Consider the following 14,295-nt stretch of genomic DNA (forward strand, 5'->3'; position numbering starts at 1 on the left):
CACGCACACGCACACAGATTCTTATTCTCCGGGATAATGACAAAAGAGCACACACACACACAAACATCGAATTCGGCGAAATGTCTTTCACTTTCGATTTTCCTGGTTTCCGGCCCTTCCTGTTCTGCAGAATGACAAATCCTCGATGACCAGTTCCCTGCATTTAACGGGGAACTAAGTTACTAGAAGTCATTCTTGCTAGGGACGATCCTCCCTCCCTCCCTCCCCTTCTTGTTCTGCGTTGTGGCAATCAAACAGGACGGAGAACACATCCGTCTGTACGCCGTCGCGGCTTCCCTCCAAAATGATCATACACGATCCGTATCGTTCCGGACAGGACCAGGGGTTTCGTTTGATGATCTGTTACGGAGTACTTTGCCATGTGCACGGGTCTTACATTGTCCGGTGGTGGGGTTTGCTTTTGTGCTGCGGCGGAGTACGTGCTATTGTCTCTCTACGTGCCGCGTGGATCATCGGAGTAGAGAGGGGGGAACACTGGGATATAGTCCTGTGTAGGTTGCATCGATCTTGCGTTAGGCTTGGGGTACTGTGTGCTGGCTGGCTGGCTGGGACAGGAAGCGTCGTCTTTCTCGTGGGTAAATGGGGCAGTTGGAATTCCATGTGATCCTCGGGTTTGCGGCTGCTGTGTTAGTTCTGGAGGACGAGAGAGAGCAGGAGCAGTGGAAGGTCAGGACCGTAGTATCGATCGATCGAGAAAGTCAGTAGTAGGGCCAGTGGCTATTTGCCGTGACTGAGGATATGCGTACTGTACTTTGCTGTCGGAGTTGATATTCCCCCAACCTGGTATTCTTTCATGTTATTCTAGCTGCAGGAATCTCTTGAACAGTCCACTGTGATGTCAGAGGAAACGGCCATAGTACTAACACAGCCAAAGGAGCTTCTTCCTGTCCCCTCCGATTAGCATGGTGTCTATGTGTTCATTCCCAACCAATCCACTGGACGAATCCCAAGCTGGAAAAGCGAGATCACAAAGTCACATCCTAGATCAGTAGATATACACCGCTGTCGTCACATCTGGCGAGAGAAGTAACCCTTCTGATAACCCGTGCAAACTGCCGATTGATCGCAACGGCGGCCAGACGGACGGTTGACGAGTGAAATAATAAGAGATGGATGTGCTTACATCAAGGTGAGGACAGAGGCATATGAAGACAAGTCCCACCCTTTTGCCCTGAGTGAACGTGCTTGCTGTGAATCAAATACTGGCTGGCATTGTTCTCTCGTTCTCTCGGGTGTGACCATTGTTCGATGGACAAGTCCCTGCATAGCGGATTGAAGAGTTGTCAGTATAGGCAGGCCTTGTGCTCTCTTGCAGGTGTCAGGAGTGGTGTCTTCTGGTACAATGTACTGGATATCTTCTGGGACTTTTCAGATTCAGTGGAGCTATATCTTCTACAGCCTGGACCTTGGCTCTCCCCGAGATAGTCTGCATGTTAACCTACACGCGAATGAATACAGGCATGGTCTCAATGGGACAGGCCACCTCGACCTCGCGTCCTCCTTGGTAGACCTGGTCGTGCTTCTTACCCCACAGCTGCCACGACGCCCCAGCCGGCAGATACGCCGTGATCTTCCGCTGCCCGGCCTGCAGCACGGGAACCACCAGATACTTGGAGCCGAAGAGGTACTGCGTCTCGCAATCCCAGGCCCTGGGATCCTCTGGAAACTCGTAAAACAAGGTCCGCATCACGGGGGATCCCTTCTCGTGCGCTTCCCTCATCAAGCCCCGGGTGTAGTCGCGCAACTCCTCGCGGATGCCGATGTACTTCTTGCAGATCTGGTAGACCTCCTCCCCGTACGACCAGATCTCATTGTCGGCGCCAGACCCGGTGGGTTGGCCTTCCGGGACGGGCTCGCGGTCGCCGTGCAGCCGCATCACCGGACAGAACGCTCCCCACTGGAACCACCGGGTGAAAAGCTCCCGGAAGGCGGGGTCGTTAGGGTCGCCACCGTGGAAGCCCCCAATGTCGGTGGTCCACCAGGGGATCCCCGCGAGCCCCATGTTCAGGCCCGCCGCCAGCTGGTTGCGAAAGGTCGGCCACGAGGAGGCGATGTCGCCGCTCCAGACCAGGGCACCGTACTTCTGGCTGCCGGCCCAGGCGCAGCGGAGGAGGTTGACGATGTTCTCCTGGCCCTCGGCCTGCATGCCCTCGTAGAAGCCCCGGGCGTATTCCTTGGGGAAGATGTTCCCGATCTGCAGATTGCTGCCCGCGTGATAGCGGTAGATGTCAAAGTCGTAGATGCCGTACTCGGGCTCCGCCTCGTCGAGCCAGAAGACCTTGATTCCCTTCTCGTAGTAGTGCTGCTTGGCCTTGCTCCAAACGAAAGCGCGCGCCTCGGGGTTCGTCGCGTCGAAGTGCGTGATGTCCCCATCGCACTGCATGGCGATCCGCAACCCGCGGTCGTGGCGGATGAGGAGACCGCGTTCTAGCATCTCGGGATAGTTCTCGGATGCGGTCTCGACCGTCGGCCAGATGGAGACCATGACTTCGACGTTCATGTCTTTGAGCTCCTTGATCATCGCGTCTAGATTGTAGAGAAGCAATGGGGTCAGTGTCCAATCTCAATGTGAGAGTATCTCGACGTCTTCCTACTGGGAGCGTACCTGGGTCGGGCCAGAACTTGGGGTCAAATTTCCATTCTCCCTGGTGCGGCCAGTGGAAAAAGTCCACCACGATGAGATCCAGCGGAACCTCTCGGCGCTTGTACTCGCGCGCCACGTCCAGGACCTGCTCCTGGTTCCAGTACCGCAGCTTGCATTGCCAAAATCCGAGTCCGTACTCCGGCATCATAGGGACATAGCCCGTCACCCTACTGTAGGCCTCGACGATTTCGGCGGGACTGTCACCTGCAACAACCCAGTAATCGAGCGCTTTTGTGGATAGCGCTTCAAAGCTCATGGTATTGGTTCCCAGCACTGCTCGTCCAATGCCCGGGTTGTTCCACAAAAAGCCGTATCCGAGCGAAGAGACTGCAAAGGGTACACTAGCCTGAGAGTTCCGGTGGGCCAATTCCAGGTCCGAACCTTTGAGATTGAGTGACGGCTGCTGGTACTGACCCATGCCGAATATCTTCTCCTTGGGGTCTAGCGACTCGAACCGCATTGTAAGATGGAAATCGCCTCCCAGAATTGGTCGCAGCTCTCGTGCCTCTATCTCCAATGCGCTGCATTTCGGGTCCTTGGGGTCCCGACGATGGCGGGCATATTCCTCGAAGAGTTTGTTCCCCTTGCGGTCGAAGATGGTTATCTTACCCCGTTTAGAGACAGTTGCTCTGATCTTGCCGTTGACGATGGTTGCATCCTCATTATTTGGGGTCTCGATGGTTGCTTTGGGTGAATCCACCTCCGAAGTCAGTGCCCAGTGTTCACTGGGCATGGACGCAAGTTTCGTGGCCCTAATACGGAACGCATTCTCGCTCCAGGGCTCGATCCAGAGGGTGTGATCATCGAATCGGAAGACGAGTTTGTTTCCTTCTGCGTAGAGCATCGTGTCGTATTTTCAACGGGAAAGAGGAGGATGCCCTTGAGCAGCTATGGTGTATCGTTTGAAATTTCAGTAGCGGGGTGGCAGACTTAAAAGCTTTCCGCTTTTACAGCTTCAAGCCCCTCATAATAGCCGGTAACTAGACTGACGTCGCGCTCGCAGGCATAGCCCAATTGGAAAGCTAGCACAGCGCATTCCGTGGCGGCCGCACTGTTGCATTCGGTGTCACCAGGGTGGTCATTGGTATATCGATGACTGTTTCATTGTTGCTGGATGAAAACCTTTCTGTTGTGGAGACACTCTGGAGCTCGAATACTGCAAGGCGAGCTAGGCGATGAATCTATATTGATCCGTGTAAGATGCCGATTGGCTTGATAAGAGGGGAAATAGCCTAAATTTGTCAAGCCGTACTGAGACAAACGAGAAGCGGGGAAGGCCATGGATCCATGATGACTACCAAGAGTCCCGTCCTCTGTAAATGCCTGAAGAGTATATAATCCTGAGGCACAGCTTGAATTAGAGGAAGCACAGCCTGTGAACCTAGGTGGAATAACGGCCGCCGAAGTTGTGAAGACCAGTGGTTGACCTTGTTCTGAGCCATGCTCAATGCGAATAAAACTTCCACGTTGGCTGTACCCTGTGCCATCAGACACTGGTGGTATGATGTCTGACGTAGAAAGGAGCGTTGGCCAGTCGTCATTATCGTGTGAAAGGAGTCATTGGACCAGTCGGTAGTACTGCATTTCAGCATTTTGAGAATGCAGCGAGTATGTATTTATTCTGAGCAGTAGGGTCACTGCCATATACTACTCTGAGGGTATGGCCAGGTTTCATCCTGAACAACAATTCAACCATTCAGTAACGTTTGGGGCCGGTGGGGTTGGTCGTATGTCTCATGCTGCATCTAGAACACATGGAAGTGCCAAGCTCAATAAGCTAATCCAAAGTCTGGGTCAGAGAAGAGTTGTCCGCCAGTTCTAGAAGAGCATGATAGGTTGCAGCTGAAGAAGAGTAAGTTGCCGTGTCTGAAATTGAAGTGAAAGTGAAAGACACATGAAAGAGATGAAAGGCATGTATAGAATCGAGGATGGCGGCGGTGGAGCTCCGCCGAAGGATTCCCCGGGCGGTGTGGAGGTGAACTTCATGTCGGCATCAGTTTGCGACCAGTGGAGTTTCCTGTTTGCCCGTCTTCGTTCCAGTTTATGACCCCTGAGTTGCTTATTGCAACCTATTGAAGCACCTAGTATTTCCCTCAAACCATATAGGTCTTCTTGCACACCTATCATTGTTCAGTTTCCTCCTCGCTGGAGATCGCCATTGCGCAACAACCTTCTCGCGATTCGCCGAAGTCTGTCTCGTTTCCAACAGCACATTCACCGTCGACACCATCATGGCCTCCATGGACATTGACATGGACATTGACCTCGGGCCTCTTCCCGAAGATGAGCACATCGAGATCGTAAGTCAAGTCAAGTCGCGCTCGTCAATTAGTAGCCATTGTCATTGCCACCCGTTAACACTCTTTGGTGTTGTCAGGAACCAACAGCCGCAACAGCCACCACCATCGAAGCCGTCGATGGACTTTCTTCAGAGGCTCAATGCGAGAAGGTTCACATACGCGGTGTTGACGAATTGACAACCGGCGATATCAAGCGATTCGCAAGCGAGAACTTCCCTATCGAGGAACCAAGCCGTGTCGAGTGGATCGATGACACGTCCGCGAACCTTCTGTACTCATCGCCAGAGGTCGGTCTCCAGGCATTGGCGGCACTTACACAACCTAATGAAGAAGAGGATGTGACTCAATATCCCGCGCTCCGTCTACGGTCGGCCAAGCTCCTCGCCTCGCACCCTGATTCCGTGCTCCAAGTCAGATCAGCTGTTATAACGGATCGGAAGAAGCCACGCGCGCACGAAGCCAGTCGGTTCTACCTTATGCATCCTGAGCATGATCCTAGAGAGCGCCTCCGACGCGAGTTTGCAGACAGACGTCAGCACGGCGGTGGCGACGGCGGCGACGGCGACTACAGACGAAGGAGATTCGATGGTCGAGAACTGCGGCGGCGGAGGGACCGCGACGCTGACGACAATTTTAGCGCTAACATGTATGACGACGCGCGGGCAGTGAGCGCCGACCGTTCCGAACCATCTCGCGGACGAGGCAGACGAGGACCAAGGGATCTGTTTCCCGAGGATGAAGGAGGCTCCTCGGGACGTCTACGCAACCGCAGTGCTTCACCGGGTCGTGATACATTGATGGAAGGGGGATACGTCGACACAGATCGCCCTGGCTCCCGCCGGCAGTTTCGTGAGCGCTCGCCCCCGCCCAGTCGTCGCAATGAAGGCCGGGAGCTCTTCCCGTCCTCCAAGGCCGGCGACAGCGACTCGAACACGCGCGAGCTTTTCCCCCAGAAGACGGCCAAAGAACTCTTCCCCAGCAAGCACAGCAACCATCGCCGATCCGATGCGATCGATGCTGCGGACGAGACAGCCGATCTTTTCGCTCGGCGGATTTCTGTACCGTTCGTCGACGGAGCACAGGACATACAGCCACAGCGAAAGAACAAGAACGTTGAGCTTTTCCCCAGCGGCTCAGATTCGAGCGGGCTCAACATCCGTGGGGCAGCAGGTCAAGGTCGGGACGATCAAGGGATGTCTATTCGTGGGGCAGCAGGCGGCATCTCAATCAAGGGACGGGGAGCGTCTGTTCGAGAGCTTTTCCCGTCCAGGTTCAATTCCAATGCCGGCAAGGAGTTGTTTTCAGAGAAGATCGAAGGGCGGGGAGGTCCTCGACGGAGAGCGGAGGACATGTTCAGCTGAGGCATTCTGCATTCTATGTTAGAAAATACCCCTGAAAGGAAAGGCTATTTTTTTGGCATTTTCATTTTATAGTATTCTTAGTATTTAAGTCTCTAGCATGATGCCTTGGGTTGGTGTTTCGCAATTTGCAATCCCCTCACAATGACAAATCTCATCTTTGGATGCTCGACACTATACTTATCTTTGAGATACAAATAATCTACTGAAGCTACTGATGATAAGAATCCTTCAACCCTTCCAATTCGTAAAAGCACGAAGACATCGAATGTGCGCACCGATACGAAGAACGATGATTGCTGGAGAAGGGCCTAGCCGCTGGAGCGGACTTATGTCAGAAATATATTCCCAGGCCCCCACGCCTGACCTTTCCCCACATCTCACAAAGATAACAAAAAAACAATGCCTTTGGAAGCGCAAAGCTCATCCCTGGCGAGCGACCTCGTGGCTCGCTTTTTGCGCACGCACAATTACACAGAGACCCTCGATGCCTTCCTCCGCGAAGCAGGATTGCCAGCCAATGCGGGGCAAATCCGCGGAAAGGACGAGCAGGACTCCTGGACCATCGAGGGCGTGCTCGACGAGAAACGAGCCTTTGATAAGAGCGTGAACTTTGAGCGATACAATGAGAGCGACCAAGAGAAGGATTTCTGGAGTGTGCCTGGTATATGACACCCCTCAAAATAAACTCCCCCGGAGTCAAGCGAACAGAATTTCTAATAATGGTATATCAAGCACCGACCAACCCTACGGTCATCCAGACGCCAACCTCATCCAATCTGCTATCCTGCTCCGTGGAGCAATGGCAACATGACGACAGGGAAGAGCAGCCCGACGAACCCTTTCTGGTGGCCACCGGAGCAGACAAACAGCTCCATGTTTTCCAAGCCTCCGCCGGCAATGCCCTCGTGCGGTCCTTCTCCGGCACGTCCGAGTCGCCGATCTTGTCCTACACGCCGATCCGAGAGGGCAAGTTCCTGCTCCTGACCAACATGTCCGGTCAACTGCTTCTCCAGCGTGGAGCCAGCATCCTCGATCGTCGGAAAGACCATGCCAAATACGCGGTCAAGGTGGTCGCCCATGAGGCGGACGACAACACCGTATGGATTGCAACCGCGGGCTGGGACTCGAAGGTCTTCCTCTATCAGCTCCGCGGCGGCAGCCTTGCAGCAGCAGTCGACGAGCACACCCCAGTATCAATCGGCGCGCCCGTGGCGCAGATCTCCCTGCCAACGAACCCGGAATCGATCCTCTTCGTCCGCCACGCCGACACCAAGGAGCTTCTTCTCCTCGTCTCCCGACAGGACTCGACGTATATCTACTACTACCAGGTAGGGGGGTCACGGGCAGCATCCACCGCTGCAGAAACGACCCACCCACATCAGCAGCAGCGGGCCGAATGTGTCCTGCTCGGGAGACAGAACTTGGCCCCGCACTCGAACGCCTGGGTGGCGTTCTCCCCCTCGTGCATTGCCCTCAGCCCACATGACGCCGGCCTGATTGCGGTCGCAACGTCCACGCTCCCGCACATGAAGGTCATGATTGTGCGGCTGCTGTTCCCGTCGCAGGAGACGCTGAGCGGGAATGGCGAGGATGACGAGCCGGTGACGCAGGCTGCGCAGGCGCTTGCGGCGCTGTCGCTCCAGAATCGAGAGGATGCCGCGATCATGGTTCAGGCCAACACTTTCGCGCCGCAGACGGCGTACTCGACCCCGCAGGTGGTATGGCGGCCGGATGGCTCGGGGGTCTGGGTCAATGGGGATGACGGGGCTATCCGCGGACTCGAGGCTAAGTCCGGTAGGGTTGTTACTGTCTTGAAGGGTGGCCATGAGGCGGGTTGTAAGATTAGGGCCATCTGGGCTGGCCGGGTTGAGCAGCGTTCAGGCTCCGATGGCAGAACTATTAGGGAGGAATGGCTGGTTAGTGGAGGGTTCGATAAGAGGCTCGTGGTATGGAAGATATAGTATACAGTCGGGGAGCATTGATGTTTGTAAAGCATTCAACTGGCGCCTATCATGTGAGGATATATATGGATAGATCAAACTCATGGAACAAATTCAATTGATTGACTAAATATAGCTCTACATCAGTCTACTGGGGATGTAGCCCTCCGTCCATGCACCCTTGACCCACGGAGAGCAAAGGCCAAGGATGATTGGAAGTCAGGAGGGCATGGGATCTTCTCTCGGCACGTTAAAATAATCCTTCAGCAAGCGCGCATGGAAAAATAAGCACGAAGCTGTACACACATATGCCTGATATCCGACTCCAATCTCTGCAGACCGGAACCGAAATTTGTGGGGAAACCCGTCACTCACCACGATGCGGGCAAGGACGGAAAAGAAAAATAGCAGAAGAGCACGACTCGCTCTTCCAATGTGTACCCGCAGAAAACCAGTCAATTTCCTTTCCTATGTGACAACCGTTTTCGAAAACATGTAGCCGGGGGAGTGAGGACCAGTCTGGGCTAAATCCGACAAGACAAGACGATCCCACTCGTGGTGCGCGGGGGCGTTTTGGAAAAAGAAAGATCAACCAACTCAAATCGCTTTCATTTCTTTTAAAACGTTTCTATATTAGTTGATTTATGCGATCTCGCGCTTGCCCTCCTTGCGCTCCTTCTGTTCGAGTTGTTAGCCAGATGATTCTTCTCGCAATCGGAAGCCGGGGGTCGTGAGGGATCGAAGGATTCGCTAGGTAAACGTACCAGAGCCTTGGCGGTACCGTGGAGAGCGTGTCTGTGGTTGCGGCGGAACTTGGGGTCAACACCCTTGAGGGAGGGGTAACGGTTGGTCTTGGGCTTCTTGATACTGTGGGGCGGAAAATCGACATGGTCAGCGACTTTGCATTCATTTGTTTCCGGTGTTGTATCTCATGGTAATGGCGACGGCGGAGGCGCTGTTGTCGTGTTGGATGAAACAACGATGGTCGAGAGGTTCCTTCCACAGTCACGCCGTATCCAACATAGCGACCATCCCCGCTCCATTCCAATCGTACATCGTATGGTTCTTTCAAGGCTGGGTTCGATGGGGATTCGAGGGTACGCACCCGTTACGGTGAGCCTTCTGGCTGTTGTGGTGCTGAGACGCGTTCTTGGACTCTGTGGGGGAAAATCATGTCAGTGAACTGATCACGGTTGCCGAATGGACCTGTAGAAACATGGCGAACAGTCCCAGGGGACAGATGCTGATGTTTGGACGGGCTGATTCTTCGTCTTTTTTTCTGTGACAAAAATTTCACATAGCAGGGGTGCACATACTCGCCATCTTGTCGGATTTATCGCAACTGGGAGACGGTTGACGAGGAGTTGGCGGGTGAGGTTATCCTGAACTGAGCGGAAGGCCAGAGTCCCCAAGGCAGGTTCGGCTAGGGCTGGTTTTCAGTGTGGGATTTCGCTTACCGAGCACGGCTAGCGTGTCGGCCTCAGCTGCTTCTACTGCTGGACTCTTCCCACCCCCCCAAACCTCCCCGTATGCCAGTGTGGAGGGGGAGAATATTAGTGCTGTTTACCTTACATATCACACTTGATCCTGACGTCTTTCCATCTTCTGTATCAGATCCGCTAGAAGGTAGGAGCTGGTTTAAACGCGCAGAGACCTTCGAAGTATACCATATAGGCCTGAGGCATCAACATCCGTACCGATGACTAATGTTAACTCGTGACTTGGATCTGCGCATCTATTCTATTGTGACACCTTGTTGAATCCCAAACATTATTGATGTGAGGTTGCTGCTCTCTGAGTGATCGCGAGACAGAAGCAACGATGATAAAAGCCTGATACCGCTGCCTGACCTGACCTGTCACAAGAGTATTGTCATGATGGCCGAGCCAAGGCCAAACACCATATCACGTGATGATAACTATTTTGGATCTCGAATCTCGAAGTATGCAATTAGACCTACGCTCATCTTGAAAGCTTCATGGACGACCTCGGATTCAAACATGCACCTTCATAGTAAAGATCCTTGCCTTGTCCAGAACAGAATCAATAAGAGGGCTCATTTGCGCCATCGCAATTGGGATGTTGCTGGCGCTCGTCTTTGCCTGATGGTCCCAATCTGTTAAAGGCAGCCAACGACATAACACACGTTCGTGCTGGTATTTGTGAGACAGACTAAAATCGAGTGTATCTACGGAGTAAAAGCCTCCAGTTGTAGTTCTTGACCAAGTGCGATGACGGCGTAGAGGCTACCGTGCCTACACCGATCATGAGTTCGGAATACGTACTTGGTCAAATCGTCGGGTTCGTTGGCGGTTGTCGCGCGGGACCCCACGTGACCAAAAGAGCCGCTAGGGAACAACCGGCATCCGACTTCGACCTTTGCAACTCGCAACCCAGGTTCAAGAGGGATATCACCACCACCACCTCCATTCCGTCCATTGCAAGATGAGCTCTCTCCGCTTCGCTCGCTCTGCTCTCAGGGCTCGTCCCTCTGCTTTCCGCGTTCCTCTCCAGCGCAGAGGTTACGCCGAGGCTGTTAACGACAAGATCAAGCTTTCCTTGACCCTGCCTCACCAGGTACGATTCCGACCCTATTATGCAACCCGCTGCGTCCGCCATGATGTTCAGTGACTGACAAATTTGTTCTTAAACAGACTATCTTCAAGTCCACTGGCGTGTATGTGGTCTCCTGACTCCTATCTACCGAGCAATTGGACGAAACTCTTTCAACCTTGACCGCCCCGTACTTACGAGTCTTTTTCCATCCAGTGTCCAGGTCAACATCCCTGCTGAGTCCGGAGAGATGGGTGTCCTCGCCAACCACGTCCCCTCCATCGAGCAGCTTAAGCCCGGTCTCGTTGAGGTTGTTGAGGAGGGTGGTGCCAGCAAGAAGTTCTTCCGTACGTCCGACCTTTCCCATCGAGACCCGGCTTTACCTCTACTTAAAACAGACATTGCTTGAATCGCGGCTGCTATCCGGCTTAGAGCTTGGCTGACATGTTTGTCTTCTTGTACAGTTTCCGGTGGCTTCGCCGTTGTGCAGCCTGACTCCCAGCTGAGCATCAACGCCGTCGAGGGTTACCCCCTTGAGGACTTCAGCGTTGAGGTAGGTGTCCCATATTGTTATGTCGCGTCGCCCGATAACTAATGTAGTCCTTCCTCCACTTCAGGCTGTCCGCTCTCAGATCGCCGAGGCCCAGAAGATTGCCAGCGGCAGCGGCAGCGAGCAGGATATTGCCGAGGCTAAGATCGAGCTTGAGGTAGGCCGAGTCCGCTTCGTCATACTACGAGTTTGTCTGCTAACGCCATGACCAGGTTCTCGAGACCCTCCAAGCCCACCTTAAATAGATACCTGATGTACATATCCAGTCGCGACCTTCAACCTGACCTTGTAGAATTAAGCCAATTCTCTTGAAATCTTGTTTTGCATGAATTGAAGACAAACGCCCGCTGAAGCCTTGTGTGGCATTAGTTCCACTGACGATTATTGCTAACTAAGACTTGGACTACTCGGTTCCCAGGCCGCTCCTTCCTAGTTTGGTTGTTATTGGATTCAAGTACTAACCTTGAAGCACTCCCTCGAACTCCCCTTCCGCCCGTGCTTTCCGCTGCTTCCCCTCTGTCCACTTCGTGCTAATCCTGAGCGCGCAGACTGCAACAGATATTCGCTGACGATGGCCCAGCAGTCAGTATTGCCTGGCTCAGACTCCCTGGTCTACGAAACCGAGCTTGGCGACCACAAACAACCCAACACCCTGCCGCTTGTTTCCGACCTCATGTCTATGAAATCCCCCCAGTCTTCCCCCGATCGAGGCGCTCCCAGCGGGCTGGAAAATTTCAAGGTGCCCCAAGCTCTGCAGAGGAATGATTCTCGTGATACCGATATATTCCAGATTTTCCCCATGGACGTTGACAAAAATCCCTCAGTTACGACATACAACGCAAAGGACATAGGGATTGAGCCTGAAATTCGACGGAGCTCATCGATCTCAATCCCTGGGTCTACAAAGGAGAATGAACCATGTAGTGTCGAAAGCCGATCCTCTGCGACCAAATTGACCTTGAACGAGCCCATCGTGAGCGCGATACATGACGTCTTTATTGAACCGACTCGTACAGAAAGTCCCAATCGCGAGCTCTCTGAGAAGCCCCCAAAGCCCCCAAAGCCGGCTTTCCTATCTGAATTCGAAGTGCCTATTTTCACTGTATCCGAACATGTTCACTCATCTGTGGCTGATCCCGGAATGACACGCCAGAAAAGAAAGTCCCTTGGCACAGATCTTCAGATGCTAGCACCGCGGCAGGGTATAAGGGCTCCTTTGCGTCTATTCAACCTATCGATGGGACGATATCAGGGACACGATTCAATAAAGCGAATAAAAAAACCATGGACAAATCAGAGCTCTCCATCCTCGCTTGTCCACACGCGTCTAATACCAGGTCCAGAGACGATAACTTACGCTGTGAAAGAGAGCCCGAAAGTGCCATTGCCGGCACCGTTTCCGATTGTCGATGAGTCACTCTTCCGCCACAACCTCGAATTACCCGACATCGCAGCAAGTAACAATATCCCGCTTCCTGCCCTTGACGGTTATCGTCAAACCCTGCCACATGGACGTCGTTCATTCGGTGACTTTCTGGAGACGTACATCCGCAAGCCCCTTCAACCGACCTGGCTACAGACCAAGGAGAACGAGTGTGCTGTTGTCAGCTTGTTAATTGGGCGGCGATCTAAGCGGTACTTGCTATCCCAATCCATGTCTTGCTCGTTCCATGTGCACGTCGCTTGGCCGATTGCGCAGACCTATGCTAAGAGCCGCGATGGTCTAAAAGATACCTTCGTTTCTCCGTACATGTCTACGGCACATCTTTATAGGGTCGACGTCATTGTTCCACTTCTATTTCTGCGAATTGTGTCGTTACTCAATGCTGCTTTCCTCCAGCTCATAGGCTCTGCAGCGCCATGTGCAGTTATTGGCGTGCTCCACCTACTTCTGCGTCTCGCTGTAGTATCTCTTACTTTTCTCTTGGAAAAGATCGGTGTCAATGTATTCATTCAAGGCTGACAGCGTCTGAGAGATACAGTGGTGTGCAAGAGTGGCATCTGGCTGATTGACTGAGTCAAGCATAAAAGCTTGATCACAACGAGTGTCTCAGCGAGGAAGGGTAATGACAAGGAGAGCTAGGGTTTTATTATTATCTTGTCATGAGATTGTTACATAGTTGATTCATGGCTGTTGAACCTATGACCATCAGAGATCGAGACAGGGGTGCTGATGGATAGACTTTTTGTCGAGAGCTACCGACAGTAATAGTAATGGGGAAGTCTAACCGAGATAAGAATAGCAGATCCCCATTATCACATGCATCTGTTACCCAGTCGTCGATCTGTAGCTCAATGCATCAAACCGTTAGTACTCACCTGCAGCCACCCTAGAATCCTAGCCAGCTCAAGTCCCAACAAGATTAAATCCCTTCCGACAGACGAAAAGAGCAACCCAATGAAGCCTCATCACGAATTGATGTTGAATACGTCATCGGAAGATCGCTAGCGAGAATTGGTCGTTGGCCAAGTGCTCCCAAATGCAAATAAGGTAACGTCCACTTCTGCGCCGACTTGGAGACATTCATGTTACCCTTTTTTTACTATGGTCATTTCGACGAGTTTTCAATCGGACGTTTGTCTCGTCTATTCATTGCAGTCCTGATTGTTTCGAGGAGATTGACCCTGACCCAAATTCATCTCCCTTCAATGGGATTTGGTCGATCACACTATCCCTATGACTACGACCCTACAAGAGAAGTTTTCCCATTCCGATTGCTGAGTGACGTTCGCAGTCAACTGAACACCTAGATGATGAACCTTGATACCGATGACGGTGCTCTGCGAGCTTTATCTGGATTTGAATCTGAGGTCTGGTATCTTTGGCGTCGACCTTACTGCTAGGCTCACTGGCCGACTTGCCCGCCGGAGGGGGGTCTGTGTAATCACCCACCAAGCGACTCTACATTGTGTGCGCATTGACAAC

General features: G+C 52.9%; 6 protein-coding genes across 6 annotated transcripts; 4 read left to right on the forward strand and 2 right to left on the reverse strand.

Annotated features, from left to right (window-relative positions):
* Window positions 1-1,452: 1,452 nt before the first annotated feature.
* Window positions 1,453-3,707, reverse strand: BO86DRAFT_68783 (putative glycosyl hydrolase). The gene is made up of 2 exons (XM_025677575.1): window positions 2,627-3,707; window positions 1,453-2,547 (listed from the first exon to the last, which is right to left on the reverse strand). The coding sequence occupies exons 1-2, from the start codon at window positions 3,507-3,509 to the stop codon at window positions 1,460-1,462; spliced, it is 1,971 nt and encodes a 656-aa protein (XP_025528374.1). The 5' UTR covers window positions 3,510-3,707; the 3' UTR covers window positions 1,453-1,459.
* A 991-nt stretch (window positions 3,708-4,698) lies between these two features.
* On the forward strand, window positions 4,699-6,464 carry BO86DRAFT_337308 (NCBP3 domain-containing protein). Its single transcript, XM_025668947.1, has 2 exons — window positions 4,699-4,965; window positions 5,043-6,464. Exons 1-2 carry the CDS (start codon window positions 4,897-4,899, stop codon window positions 6,324-6,326), a joined length of 1,353 nt encoding a protein of 450 aa, XP_025528375.1. The 5' UTR covers window positions 4,699-4,896; the 3' UTR covers window positions 6,327-6,464.
* Window positions 6,465-6,716: 252 nt separating this feature from the next.
* On the forward strand, window positions 6,717-8,373 carry BO86DRAFT_337313 (uncharacterized protein). Its single transcript, XM_025668948.1, has 2 exons — window positions 6,717-6,987; window positions 7,059-8,373. Exons 1-2 carry the CDS (start codon window positions 6,726-6,728, stop codon window positions 8,285-8,287), a joined length of 1,491 nt encoding a protein of 496 aa, XP_025528376.1. The 5' UTR covers window positions 6,717-6,725; the 3' UTR covers window positions 8,288-8,373.
* Window positions 8,374-8,908: 535 nt separating this feature from the next.
* BO86DRAFT_398818 (60S ribosomal protein eL29) lies at window positions 8,909-9,589 on the reverse strand (the record flags this gene model as incomplete). The annotated part of the gene is made up of 4 exons (XM_025673575.1): window positions 8,909-8,944; window positions 9,031-9,133; window positions 9,372-9,423; window positions 9,583-9,589. 4 exons carry the CDS (start codon window positions 9,587-9,589, stop codon window positions 8,909-8,911), a joined length of 198 nt encoding a protein of 65 aa, XP_025528377.1.
* A 1,063-nt stretch (window positions 9,590-10,652) lies between these two features.
* BO86DRAFT_388637 (F1F0 ATP synthase subunit delta) lies at window positions 10,653-11,683 on the forward strand. Its single transcript, XM_025671905.1, has 6 exons — window positions 10,653-10,843; window positions 10,921-10,943; window positions 11,036-11,166; window positions 11,284-11,372; window positions 11,437-11,526; window positions 11,582-11,683. The coding sequence occupies exons 1-6, from the start codon at window positions 10,712-10,714 to the stop codon at window positions 11,612-11,614; spliced, it is 498 nt and encodes a 165-aa protein (XP_025528378.1). The 5' UTR covers window positions 10,653-10,711; the 3' UTR covers window positions 11,615-11,683.
* A 1,307-nt stretch (window positions 11,684-12,990) lies between these two features.
* BO86DRAFT_388639 (uncharacterized protein) lies at window positions 12,991-13,399 on the forward strand. Its single transcript, XM_025671906.1, has one exon. The coding sequence runs from the start codon at window positions 13,024-13,026 to the stop codon at window positions 13,330-13,332; it is 309 nt and encodes a 102-aa protein (XP_025528379.1). The 5' UTR covers window positions 12,991-13,023; the 3' UTR covers window positions 13,333-13,399.
* Window positions 13,400-14,295: the final 896 nt, after the last annotated feature.

This window comes from Aspergillus japonicus (genome assembly GCF_003184785.1).
Source record: "Aspergillus japonicus CBS 114.51 unplaced genomic scaffold BO86scaffold_19, whole genome shotgun sequence".
NCBI lineage: Eukaryota > Fungi > Ascomycota > Eurotiomycetes > Eurotiales > Aspergillaceae > Aspergillus > Aspergillus japonicus.